This window comes from Colias eurytheme, chromosome 29 (genome assembly GCF_061535395.1).
Source record: "Colias eurytheme isolate Ceu_HAF_F1 chromosome 29, ilColEury1 Martin Lab GWU primary, whole genome shotgun sequence".
Lineage (NCBI taxonomy): Eukaryota > Metazoa > Arthropoda > Insecta > Lepidoptera > Pieridae > Colias > Colias eurytheme.
This window is the reverse complement of record NC_143008.1, coordinates 6,788,861-6,803,209: the sequence shown is the minus strand read 5'-3', so window position 1 is coordinate 6,803,209 and position 14,349 is coordinate 6,788,861. Positions and strand designations below refer to the sequence as shown.

Genomic DNA, 14,349 nt, shown 5'->3' with positions numbered 1-14,349 from the left:
AAGATTCAATCAAAGCATACGCTATCGGCTATGCGATAGCGAAGCTGTACGCTACAATTAAAATTACTTATTGTCCTACAAAAACGTACGGGTGTATTTTTATAACTTTACGTCGCCGTTTTAGCACGAAAGCTCATCGAAAATCATCAGCTCAAAACGACGGAAAATTATTAGGGTGACAAAAGATCATTCTTCACAATGGGCGGCGCGTGTTGGGCGAGTAGAGGCAATCACTATAGTGAAGAGGGCCTGTCTATGATCGACCGTCATTGTAGACTACCTATGTAGAGTTTATTTATAATCGTCGCAATGGCGACAATCTTTTTTTTTTTTTTTTGTGTGGTGTCTCTCAATGTTAGCCAGAAGGGCTTCTACATTTTAACGCGGACGCGGGGGTGAACTGAAGGTTCACCCTGGTAGCGACATGCACAAGGGCGTCCCCCCTTGACGGGGACCACGAACCTCGGCTTGAGCTGTCGCTTGAGTGGAGGAGGCCAGAAGGGCCCTAATCGGACGGGTGGCGACAATCATCGACGATCATTTGTTGGGCTAACTCTGCCCATTGTAAAGAGGGCCTTTCAGTTGCAGCTTTTGTTTTTACCTTTTTTCAGTCAACATGCAAGCTCTGAGTGATCACGCCCGCTAGTAAATTATTAGCTAGCTGTATAACCATGACCTTACTATTAATATTATCCATACATATATTATTTATATCGTAAATATAGTTGATGAACCAGTGTGTCGAGTCGTGTGTTGTTTTTCCTCATGTTGGATTGTTGTATTGGTAAATACTAAATATATTATTATTTATTATTATATGAGTGAATAATTTGTAATTACAATGTTTTGTGAGTATAATATGTAATTAAATCAATTAGATTTATGTATTTGTATGTAGTATTCTCTTTATTATAATACTAGCTTTCCACCCGCAGCTTCGCCCGCGCAGTCAAAGAAAAACCCGCACAGTTCCCGTTCCCATGGGATTTCCGGGATAAAACCTATCCTATGTCCTTTCTCGGGTATCAAAATATCTCCATACCAAATTTCATTAAAATTGGTTCAGTAGTTTAGGCGTGATTGAGTAACAGACAGACAGACAGACAGAGTTACTTTCGCATTTATAATATTAGTATGGATAAATATGTACTAGATTTCCGCCGGCGGCTTCGCCCGCGTTTTTAAAGGAAAACCCGTATAGTTCCCGCTCCCGTGGGATTTCCAGGATAAAACCTATCCTATGTGTTAATCCAAGTTACCCTCTATATGTGTGTTAAATTTCATTGTAATCGGTTCAGTAGTATTTACGTGAAAGAACATCCTCACAACCTTTCGCATGTATAATATTGTAAGTACCTACCTACCTAGGATTACTCGTTCATGTTTCTTTTTTTCAGAAATCAAGCGAATAAAATTATTTCAACAAATTGGACCATGATGTGGAAGTAAGTATTTATATTACAAGTATTTATATGTAAGTATGTATTTATGCATTTTACGTGTTATGATATATATAAACTTTGTATTGGAACGAAGTTCCTTATCGTGCGTTGTGAAAGAAATAAATGTTAACAGTAAGAAAATAAATTTGGAAAATCCAAAAGTGCACGACTCATAATGCTCATTTAATTATGAAATATAAAAAAAAAATATATACAGGGTGTCCCACTTTTGGTATACTAAGCTCAAATGAGGTTATAGTTTTGCATACGCTGAGTACGTAAAAAATACTTATAAAATTCCAGACGCATTTTTTTTCAAATAGATGAATTCTTAAAACTTTATGTGTACACCCATAACAAGCAACCCGCCCAACTTTGCCACCATCACGTGAGCTATCGTTTAAGATTATGTTTTCATGGATAAAATGCTCACATTAGAGAAGCGGTATATGCCGGCTGCGCGAAGCTAGAGAAGAAAACATGGATTTTCAGGAAAATTTTGGCAAAAATTTTTTGATGTAATTTTGTTGTTTAAGTATTTTTTACGTGATCAGTGTATGCAAAACTACAAGTCCCTTCGCGCTTAGTATACCAATAGTGGGACACCCTGTATATAGATATACAGTCTTGTAGTTTTCGTTTTTTATTAATTGCAATTAAACGACACTGAATTAATTAATCATTCGCATTCAGTGACCTACAATCGTCGATTAGAATATTTAAAAAAAAAATTTAACTCAAATGATGGATTTTTTCACAAGTTATAGTGTTTTCAGGCTTCACACATGATGGACAGGAAAATTTTTTGACCTATTTCGGTGTTTTTTTCCAATTCTATTGAAGTAAATCAATTTTTAAAAAGTATGGGATTAATCTCCATTAAATTATCTCGACAGTAGTATGCAAAATATCTTGATTCCGTGAACTAACAAGGCTATAATAATAAGAATAGCTGCAAAAATGAGGCGAAAAAAATTTTTCGATCGTAAAGCACTCTCTGATGCTTCGCATCGTGAGTCGTGCAATAGAGTTTATCATCTAATCCCAAGATATTTTTTCTCTAGATCAATTATTACTTTAGTTATAAACGAAATAAGAATTGAGACTTACTTTTCGAGCTCGAACGCGATCAAAGATCGCACGCGATATTCAACTTTATTACGGCTGTAATAGCGTCTAGTCTAGTACCGTAACCGGTCTCTCAGTGCCAGAAAATTATGTTAGGGAGTCATATTCATTTCAATATAGTGGGATATTCTTGTTATTATTACAGATACTCAGTGTTCTGCGTAATCGCCTTGCTAGTAAATATTAACTGTCAAAATTCAGATTTAGCAGACGCCATATTTAGCGAAAGTTCATGTGAGTATTTATTTTTATTAAACTACTGTGTAGAAAGTTGTGTTTTGTACCTTATCCTTACATAAAATATAAAGACAAAGAGTATTCCTTCGCTTCAATAATAATTTATTTTAATTAACAGCTATGACGTCACAGCAGTCATCAAATCTAATTCTTAGGGCCTATTTTTCAATGCTTGGATACAACTTATCCGTCCAATAAAATATTACACGATAATATTAAAATGTCACGTAAACTGTCAAATACGGGCAATTAGAATACGTTTTTAAAATGGTAGTTTTATACATTATTCGACGAATAAGTTTTATCCAAGCATTGAAAAGTCGGCCCTTAGTTGGATAATATTTAAAAAAAAAAAAAAAAAAAATATCTTTATTGAGTACAAAAATTAATACAGTACAATTACAGTGTGGCTCTGTCTTCCTAGCTAGGAAAATCCTGTGTTAAGGAAGACAGTTCCTTCCCAGAGAACATGTTCAGTACAACAAAAAGATTACATTTAAAAAACAGAGAAAGTAAAAAAAAAAAAAAACATATAATTAAATATACAGTTGTGCGTTTACAAGCTTTTTACAAGTATAGTGCGTGATTTTGTTAGTGTGAGTGTGTGTATATGTGTGTGTGTGTGTGTGTTTGTGAATGTGTGTGCTTGTGCATGTGAGTGTTGTGTGTTTGTGTATGTTATATTATTGACATCTATCCATTATTTATGAGCTGCTCTATTTCATCATAATCATAATTTTCAAGCCATTTAATGACCGCTTTTTTAAATAAACTGTTATTTAAAGTCCTAACTTTTTGGGTCCTACTTATAATATTGTAAAACTTAGGGGCAGCAAAATGAAAAAATCTTTTAGCAAACCTACTATTAGTACGCGGCATAGGGAATCGGTCTCTTCTTTTATTAACAATCTGTAAGGCTGGTACTGTCTGTGTATGGTATCGTCGTAGGATTTCCTTTAAATATATTTTCCGTACGCTTAATAAGTTTGATTCCTTAAATAGATTTGTAGTGGGATATCTGAATGGTAATTTTAGCGCTACTTTAATAATTGCCCTCTGAACTCGTTCGACATGAATAAGGTGGGACTTAGCCATGCCTCCCCATGCACATATGCAATAGTTTAAGAGGCTTTCTATTAGTGCCTTGTATGTTAGTAGAACGGTATTTTTATTTACTACTGCTCTTAGATTTTTGAATATATAGATCATCCTTCGTAACCGCGTTACTAAATAAGAGGCCTGAACATCCCATTTTAAGTGACTGTCTACCTGTATACCTAAGTATTTGGTGTGCTCGACTCGAAGTAGTTTCTCGCAATTGCAAGTTGTCTGCAGTCTGGGAATCCTATTGCATGGGAAGGTATGAATTTTTATTTCAAAATCAGGTGAAGGAGAGAGAGTTTTACTCTTAGAAAAGCAGATGTAAGTCGTTTTTTTTGTATTTAAAGATAGTAAATTATCCTCAAGCCATGTTGTCACGGAAGCGAGCCCTCTCTCTACAATCTGTCTGAGCTTGAGCCAATCTTTATCATAGAACAAGATGACAGTATCATCCGCGAAAGTAACAATTTCTGCGTTATTTATTTTTAACTCACATAAGGGATTGATATAAATCAAAAACAGGATAGGAGCTATAGTACTACCTTGCGGAGTACCATAGGTACATGTAGATTGATTACTCATCGATCCCTCTACTTTGACACATTGGACTCTATCACTTAGATAATCCTGAAACCACTTTAAGACATTGCCACGCACTCCTATGTTCTGGAGTTTACACAAAAGAATAGGTATGCTCACTGTATCAAATGCCTTTTGAAGGTCAAGGAAAATACCTAAACATTTATTGCCTCGGTCCAAGTGATGAGTGATACAGTGAGTGAGTTTGAGGATAGCGTCTTGGGTCGAGAGTTTACTACGAAATCCAAACTGATTTTTATTATATATATATTATTTACAGTAATATTTACTACCAATCCGCCTCGAATTCGGGTGCAATTATTATGTATGATGCATTAATAATTATATCTATTGAAAAACACAGCAAAAATCAATTTCGTAGTTTCGAAGATCTAAACATAGGTAGGTACATAAGGGACAGACGGCGGCGGCGTTTTATCCTATGTTACAGATCTTCACAGATAATATCTATTGCAATTTGCACTATACTTGTAGTTAGTTATAAGTAGTGGTTCGTTTTAATTAACAGCTCTGACGTCAAAACATGGCGGTGAATCGATCCTATTCTTTGTTGTATCACAGTATTTTTCAACCGACTACAAAATAAAAATAAATGTTTTCAATTGAACTGTTTTTTTTTTCGGATTTGCTACCTCAATACTTTTAACTATAGCTGTACCGATGTAATATCGATTTTAATGATTCCTTTTAATTTGAAAATAATGCCTATTGATCCCAATTCCCAGTTCTGACAATTTTCAGGCATTTAGTTTAAAAAATAAAAAAAGACGTGTGGCACTCGGGGACTGCCGCGGTAAAGCTATTGCATAGCATGCCTTCAAGCCACACCTCCGTGTCCGTCGGAGTGGGGAGCGTGAGGTGTTTCGTTACGGAATTTCTCGATTCGTTCCCCGCGCTCAAGGCCCGCGATAGAAGTTATGCAATAGCTTAATAATTGTTTGTTGACAGTAGAAAACAGAACAGTAGATCAAGCGCAATGCAACACCATAGTGGGGGTGACGCAGGGCTGCTGGGAGTGCTACCTTTGTACACACCACTCGGTTCGCTACCATAAGGCGAAAGAACACGATATCAATAATTTGACGTAAGTCAATTTTTAAACTTTTGACACCTGTCATTTCATTTTAGGGTTCCGCTTGGTTCCGCACAACGAAAATAAAAATCGAAACCCTTATTCCTATAATATTCACTTTGTTATCCGTCTGTGTGTCAAAACCATTTTTCTCAAGAACATGTGGAGGTATATGAATAAATTAAACTTCTAAGCTAACGCTATTTTTTATTTAAAGAACTTTATAAATGGCTTCAACAGAAATGTTTTTATAGTGTTAAAGAATACCTAAACTCGTATAGACTAGAGTAGATAATTTTTGAAACAAAAAAAAATCGCAGTCGGATGAAACCCATTACAAAAGGAGGGGGATATGATAAAAATGTAAGGAAAAATAAATTACGGTCAATCCGAGTTTGGGAAGCGGGAGGGGGGAGCTTTTAAGAGAAAAAAATGGTTTCTCTCGATTTCCGACAAAACTACAAGTCCTATAGAAAAAAGTTCGATGGCAAAGTTGTAGGTAATTAAAAGTTCTACAACTTTTGTATTCACAATTTTTTCACATAACCTAAAAATTTAGGTGAAAAATTCAAAAAACCAAGTTTTTGGTCTTTTATTTCTATCTACTTCAAAATTTATTTTTTTTCTACGAAATTTGGTGGAAACTTACTTTATTATGTCCCAAATACACTGTAATTTATTTGATTGAAAATATTTATTTTTTCGCCTTATTTTGAATTAATACCAAAAAAACAACCTAATTTTCAATCGAAAAGTCACCCGTCAAAATATCAGCTTTTTTCAAAAACTTGGGGTGCCTTTTATTCATTGAAATCTCTACTTTTATATGGTGTAAAAAAAAATAAACACCACCATAGTAAATGTTCTCAGGAAATGCATACAAACAGTCTGAAAATTAGCTTTTACTAAATCAGGCACACTTCTCGAACTACCTGAAATGTTTTTATCGACACCATTTTGCTTTTGAATATGCTGTAAAATATTAAACTTAGAACAGATAATTATTTTTCTTTTGAAATATTACCGAAAAGCCGATACAAGAGAAGATATAGAGTTCAAGAATTGTGCCTGATTTAGTAAAAGCTAATTTTCAGACTGTTTGTATGCATTTCCTGAGAACATTTACTATGGTGGTGTTTATTTTTTTTACACCATATGAAAGTAGAGATTTCAATAAATAAAAGGCACCCCAAGTTTTTGAAAAAAGCTGATATTTTGACGGGTGACTTTTCGATTGAAAATTAGGTTGTTTTTTTAGTATTAATTCAAAATAAGGCGAAAAAATAAATATTTTCGATCAAATAAATTACAGTGTATTTGGGACATAATAAAGTAAGTTTCCACCAAATTTCGTAGAAAAAAAATAAATTTTGAAGTAGATAGAAATAAAAGACCAAAAACTGGGTTTTTTGAATTTTTCACCTAAATTTTTAGGTTATGTGAAAAAATTGTGAATACAAAAGTTGTAGAACTTTTAATTACCTACAACTTTGCCATAGAACTTTTTTCTATAGGACTTGTAGTTTTGTCGGAAATTGAGAGAAACCATTTTTTTCTCTTAAAAGCTCCCCCCTCCCGCTTCCCGAACTCGGATTGACCGTAATTTATTTTTCCTTACATTTTTATCATATTCCCCTCCTTTTCTAATGGGTTTCATCCGACTGCGATTTTTTTTATCTTTTCATTATTTTCAAAGGCTTCTACCCCAGTCTAGTAATTAACATTGTCTACTTGCGTCTTAATATTAATTTTGTAATAATGTATGTAATTTTTGTAATGAATATGAATGAATTGTGAAATATTAATTATAATAATGTGAATGAATAACAAATGAATTGATTTTAATAAAATAAAATTAAGAAGACATAATATAAAATGTATATCTAATGAAAAATGTATTTGCATGCCGTTGAATAACGGCTAAACATGCTGAAATAATGTATCTTATTCTTAACACCTATGTATACCATGTTTACTTGCAAATAAATGATTTATTTATTTATTTATTTAAAACGCAATTCAAAGATACAGCCATTTATGCTGCAAATTTTCGCAAATTTCGACATTCGCAAGGGAAGGAAAACCTACAGGGTAATTGCCATGAACATAGAGCCTTGAAGTTGACAATATACTATACTAGCTTTCCGCCTGCGGCGTCGCCCGTGTTTTTAGAAAGCCCGTGTTTAAAGAAAAACCCGCATAGTTCCCGTTCCCGTGGGATTTCCGGGATAAAACCTAGCCTATATTACTCGTGGATAATGTACCTTCCGAATGGTGAAAGAATTTTTAAAATCGGTCCAGTAGTTTATGAGCCTATTCATTACAATCAAACAAACAAACAAACGAAGTAAACTTTATAATATTAGTGTAGATTAAGTTGTTTTAATGACAATTATTTCAGGCTGTACAAAGATGACTGCACAAGTACTGAGGTGTGCTGTGTCAACCAACAGGATCTCAATGACTATCGGTAAGTTTGAATAGCCTTTATAATATGACTGTGTATTCAACATAATTGAGAAAGGTGACGATTTTGGTGTGCATGAATCATGCCAAAGAAGTTTCACTTCTGACACGTGTGGATTTAAAGGAAATTTTATGTAGAATATTTTCCTAGGTGTGTGTCCTATTTGTGCAGGTTCTAGGTTTATGAGCAAAAATCTAGAGAAGGCAGGAGCCTTTTTTAGAACTTTTTCAAAGGATTGAACCCCCCTAAAACCTAAGCTCACCCCCCACCCTTGAGGACTTTCGATATGATCATCTTAACATGTCAAGGAATAACTGTAGCGATTTTCGAAATTACACAATTTATTTCCGCTAATTTTACTAATTTTCTCGGACATGAGGAAATTTTAAAGAAAAAAGAATATAAAATATTCCTTTAAAAATTTCTCATATTATATTTCGTTGCTTTCAGGTCAAATGATAAATGCGGTGTTGACAATCCGGAAGGCAGGCCGCGCCGGGTGCGACCATCAGTGCATTCTATACTGCAGGGACAGTATCCGTGGCGGGCTTGGGTTTATATGTATGTTTATCGTCATCTCCGTACCATGACGTCTAAGAGCAGTTTTATTTCCAGTGTGGAAAAATGACAGAGTTAAAAAGGACGTCTGTCCGCCTCCTTGGTATAGTGGTTGTCGCGTGAGCGTAGAACCGAGGGGTCCTGGGTTCGATTCCCGGTGGAGACGAAGAAAAAAAATGTCTCGATCTGGCAAGACACTGAAGGCTACCTACTTGTCCCTAAAGAAAATCGATCAGTGAAACAGATGTATAATGCATCTGTCCCTTACCCCACTAGGGGACACGCGACTTCACTCACATATCAACATTTACCATATTTTTCATCAATATCATCTACCCCCCTACCATGATGAAAATGACAGCCCTCCGATTGGTCCCATTTAAATTTTGTTCTAGTTCTGACCATTTGAGGGCAGTTTAGTTTTTGATAACGTTATGTGCTTCATCTTTTGTTTGAATGTAACCGACTCCTTTAGATTAGATTTTAACCCACTTTGAACGGCCAGATTGAGTTTGAACTCTGTACACTTAATTATTTATAACTAGCTTTCCGCCCGCGGCTTCGCCCGCGTTTTCAGAGAAAAACCCGTTCCCGTAGGATTTCCGGGATAAAACCTATCCAATGTCCTTTCTCGGGTATCAAAATATATCTATACCAAATTTCATGCAAATTGGTTCAGTAGTTCAGGCGTGATTGAGTAACAGACAGACAGACAGAGTTACTTTCGCATTTATAATATTAGTATGGATTTATAGTTATCAAGAAAGAATGACAATACAATAATTTAATGAGTATGTCTTATCATCCTGAATTATAAAATAAATATCGTTAAAAAAATACCTATTAGTTGATTCTATCATTGAAGTGTGTGTTTTAATCTATAAAAGTGAAATCCCATAGTAGGGTAAGGGGCAGATGCATTATACATCTGTCTCACTGATCGATTTTCTTTAGGGACAAGTAAGTGACCAGCCTTCTGCCCTTCCAGACCGAGACATTTTGTTCTTCGTCTCCACCGGGAATCGAACCCCTCGGTTCTACGGTCACGCGTCAACCACTGTACCAAGGATAATCTTTTAATCTATAAGTATTTCTTTAAAATAATATTACAGTGACGACATGTTCCTCTGTGCCGCTACATATATCAACGAAGCGGCTCGTGCTCTGGTCACATTGGCCAGCTGTGTTAATGGCTACCCTATGAAGGATCTTGTAGTAACATTTGATAAGGATGGCGACGAACAAACCAGCGTGCAGGAGGTTATTATACACCCGGAGTATAATAAAAGTGAGAATGCATCATTTGTTTTATAAGTTAAGGTAATAAATAAATTAAACCATCATAGTAACAACCCTCGCTATTCGTGCGTGCTCGTATTAATTAAAAATACTTGCGGCCAAATTTTGACTGGCAACCCCGACGATATATATGCTCGTTTATAAATATACATAAAATTTTGGTTTCATAAAAAAACTATGAACGAAGTTATCCTGCGGTGGGATACTATCTATTCTTTCAATTTTTTTTAGACACATAGAAAAACTAAAGTCTGTCTATATCTTATTCTAGCTACCTATATCCCAAATTTTATTGAAATTGGTTCCGTAGTATTAACATGAAAGAGTAACAAACACCCATCCATCACAAACTTTCGCATTTATAATATTAGTAGGATTTGTCTGTAAATAAATATCTTCTTCTTCTTAATATATATAAATCTCGTGTCACAATGTTTGTCCTCAATAGACTGCTAAACCACTTAACCGATTATAATAAAATTCGCACACCATGACGTGCAGTTCGATCCAACTTGAGAGATAGGATAGTTTAAACATGTAGGTACCACGGGCGAAGCCGGGGCGGACCGCTAGTGTAGTTATAGATATAAGTTACATATTATGTAATATTGACATGATTTTAAAAGAGCAACTATGGAGTTTCTTGCCGGTTCTTCTCCATAGATACTTCTTTCCGAATCGGTGGTAAATGTTAAAAATACTTAAGTAATGACGATTCGAAAGTCCTACTAAATAGTAGTCTAATTGAATAAATGAATGTTTGAGTTTGAGTTTGAAATAAATATTTATTTATATTTTATTCCAGCAAAACCTCTGAACGACATTGCTATAATAATCCTCGATCCGTCGGATTCTCTGCCCCGGTCAGCCACGGAGGCCTGCGTGCCGCAGTCTCCGGTGAAGTTTGGAAAATCCTGCATCAGCGCTTCGGAAGATAATTTAGAAGTACTTCTTATTTTGTATTGTAGCATAATAATTAATAACATTAAGGGCCGATTTTTCAATGCTTGGATAAAACTTATCCGTCCAATAAAGTATTACACGATAATATTTAAATGTCACTTAAACTGTCAAATACGGACAATTAGAATACGTTATTAAAATGGCAGTTTTAGGCGTGGGTCAAACACAAGCGGCGCGGGCGTGCCATAAGCGCACCTCTTGAATCTGTTCTGCCCCCCTAGACAAGTGGCTTTTTATTAGCGTAAAGTTCAATAGAATAGATTATGAATGTATGAGATTGACGTTTGATTACGACGACGACGACGATTGATTACGTCAATCTCATACATTCATAATCTATTCTATTGAACGTTACGCTAATAGAAAGCTACTTGTCTAGGGTGGCTGATTCTGATTATGAGCAATCGTAACTTATATTCTATATCTGACGACGCGGATGGCGCAGTGGTAAAGTGCCTACTGAGCCGACGGTCCCGGGTTCGATCCCCGGTCAGGGCAAATATTTGTGTGATGAACTCAATTATTTGTTCTTGGGTCTGGGTGTTATCTATATATGTATTTGTTAAATATTATATTTATCGTCGCCTAGTACCCACAACACAAGCCTTAATTGAGCTTACTGTGGGACTAGGTCGATTTGTGTAATAATGTCCTATAATATTTATTTATTTATTATATTCCAGGTAAACAGCAGAATACCGCTACAATCACGGTGTAATAGCACCCTCTTGCACCCATCGCTCATGTGTACGGTGTCACATAAGGACGCGTTTAGACCAGAACTGGGCGGTGGTCTGTTTTGTTTGGAGGAGGTAATAATCACTACATAGTATATTGTTAGACGTAACTTTTCATTTAATATTTTTGTGGATGAATAATTGTCACTGTTTCCTGTCCGAACATGTTTAGCGTTCGAATACTATAAATTGCCGCGTTCCTTTGACTCGTGGCGCATTCGTACGAATCGTGCCTAGGGGCTCGGTCGTTGTTTATACGACGTTCGACCCAACTACCCTCACTTTGCTAATAGTCGACTGACTGACTGACTTGCTGCGTTTTGTTATCAACTACCTACATCAATTAGGTAGCTGTGTAGAATCGCAGTACATTCTTATTACATTCAAACTAATATTTAAACCGGCCTCCCGTGTTATTTCTTACAATATACTATATAATAAAACCGGCCAAGTGCGAGTCGGGCTCGCGCACAAAGGGTTCCGTAGCAGCAAATATAATAAATTACAGTTAAATCAACCTATCTCAAAAACTATAAGAGATACTTTGATCAAACCAAAAATCGTTGAAAGAGTTAATTAGCATGCATCACCTCTATTTTTTTTAGAATTTTATACCCCGTAGTTATAAAAATAGAGGGGGGGGGACATACTTTTTACGACTTTGAGAGCTGATATCTCAAAAACCGTTCACTTTAAGAAAAATGTTTTTTAGAAAACTTTATATCATTTTAAAAGACCTTTCCATTGATACCCCACACGGGTATGTACATCGAAAAAAAAAATTTCATCCCTCAGTTACATGTATGGGGGGCCCCACCCCCAATTCTTTTTTTTACTATTTAGTGTCATATTTTTGTAGCGGTTCATACAACACATATTCCCATCAAATTTCATCACTGTAGTACTTATAGTTTCCGAGTAAATCGGCTGTGACAGACGGACAGACGGACAGACGGACAGACGGACATGACGAAACTATAAGGGTTCCGTTTTTGCCATTTTGGCTACGGAACCCTAAAAATAAGTCGGGTTTTCCTTCCTGACGCTATAACTCCAGAACGCACGAACCGATTTCCATGGTTTTGCATTCGTTGGAAAGGTCTTGGGCTCCGTGAGGTTTATAGCAAAGAAAAGGTGTCTCTGGTGGCGAAACGGAGTTCGCCCGGATTGCTAGTGTAAAATAAAATGTACCTAACACCATAGTAACAATATACGAACAAAATAAAGATAAAAAAAAGATTTAAAAAAAATTTCACTTCCACCGTCTGTGTGTCTGTGTCTAGGCACATTTTTAAAATTATGCTACAGTTAATGTTGATGACTTTTTTTAATCGATACAGTGATTTTCGAGGGAGATTTAAGTATATAATTTATTAGGTTGTAGACAAAACAGGCGAAACTGCGTGCAGAAAGTTAGTAAACTAATATTTTAAAGTGTGTTTTTGTACGTATTTTGTAATGTTTCCAAAGCTTGTGGACCGATTTCAAAAATTCATTCACTAGCAGATTCTTCCTGAGTCATACATAATCCATACTAATATTATAAATGCGAAAGTAACTCTGTCTGTCTGTCTGTTACTCAATCACGCCTAAACTACTGAACCAATTTTCATGAAATTTGGTATGGAGATATTTTGATACCCGAGAAAGGACATAGGCTACTTTTTATCCCGGGAAAATGACGCAATCCCGGAAATCCCACGGGAACGGGAACTATGTGGGTTTTTCTTTGACTGCGCGGGCGAAGCCGCGGGCGGAAACCTAGTATAGGATATAATAAATACACCATTATTGTGCTATTTTTGTGCTGACCATGACATGCATATAACTTATATTTTGGACAGTTTAACAACTAAAAACAAGGTGGAAATTTCAAAACAAACTCGCTCTTTAAGATAATTAGATTCCCCTTATCTTAATGCGAATCCTCCTTGGTACAGTGGTTGACGCGAGAGCGTAGAACCGAGGGGTCCTGGGTTCGATTCCCGGTGGAGACGAAGAAAAAAAAATGTCTCGGTCTAGCAGGACACAGAAGGCTGATCACCTACTTGTCCCTAAAGAAAATCGATCAGTGAAACAGATGTATAATGCATCTGCCCCTTACCCCACTAGGGGACATGGGACTTCACTTATCCTAATGCGTGTTCTTCATTTTATTAATACTACAATAATTTAGCTACTCTTTTTTAATGTTCTCTGCATTGTCATTTTATCTTCCACTAGCTTCCGCCCACGACTTTGTACGTGCATCCCCGTTTTTCCCCGTTCCCGCAAGAATTTCGGGAAATCTTTTCTTAGCGGATGCCTATGTCCTAACATCTACCTGCATGCCAAATTTCAGCCCGATACGTCCAGTGGTTTGGGCTGTGCGTTGATAGATTACTATATCAGTCACCTTTGAGTTTTATATATCTTCCATAACATAATAACTTTCACGGTACATTTAAATTATGTTTTTTTCTTTTCAGGAATTGAACAATTTCCGATACATATTATATGGGATTTTGATTGACAAAATCGAGAACATACATATGTATTCCAACGTGACGAATCACATGGACTGGTTGAAAACTAAAATAGACGTGTATTTCTAAAAACTGTTTAAAACCTATTATTGTTTTTTATTTTGAATCCACCTGTATTCCCTGATTTTCGTTTAAAGTAATAGAATCATGCATCATACAAGTATGTACATACTTTAGAAATAATCTAATTTAAAATTCGCGTTTTTCTGATTATGATTCT

At 35.8% G+C, this 14,349-nt stretch overlaps 1 protein-coding gene across 1 annotated transcript; it reads left to right on the top strand.

Annotated features, from left to right (window-relative positions):
- Positions 1-726: 726 nt before the first annotated feature.
- On the top strand, positions 727-14,215 carry LOC149896353 (transmembrane protease serine 11B-like protein). The gene is made up of 10 exons (XM_090118211.1): positions 727-784; positions 1,398-1,445; positions 2,716-2,804; positions 5,457-5,592; positions 7,982-8,050; positions 8,498-8,608; positions 9,718-9,893; positions 10,710-10,849; positions 11,551-11,679; positions 14,073-14,215. Exons 2-10 carry the CDS (start codon positions 1,435-1,437, stop codon positions 14,196-14,198), a joined length of 987 nt encoding a protein of 328 aa, XP_089974337.1. The 5' UTR covers positions 727-784; positions 1,398-1,434; the 3' UTR covers positions 14,199-14,215.
- Positions 14,216-14,349: the final 134 nt, after the last annotated feature.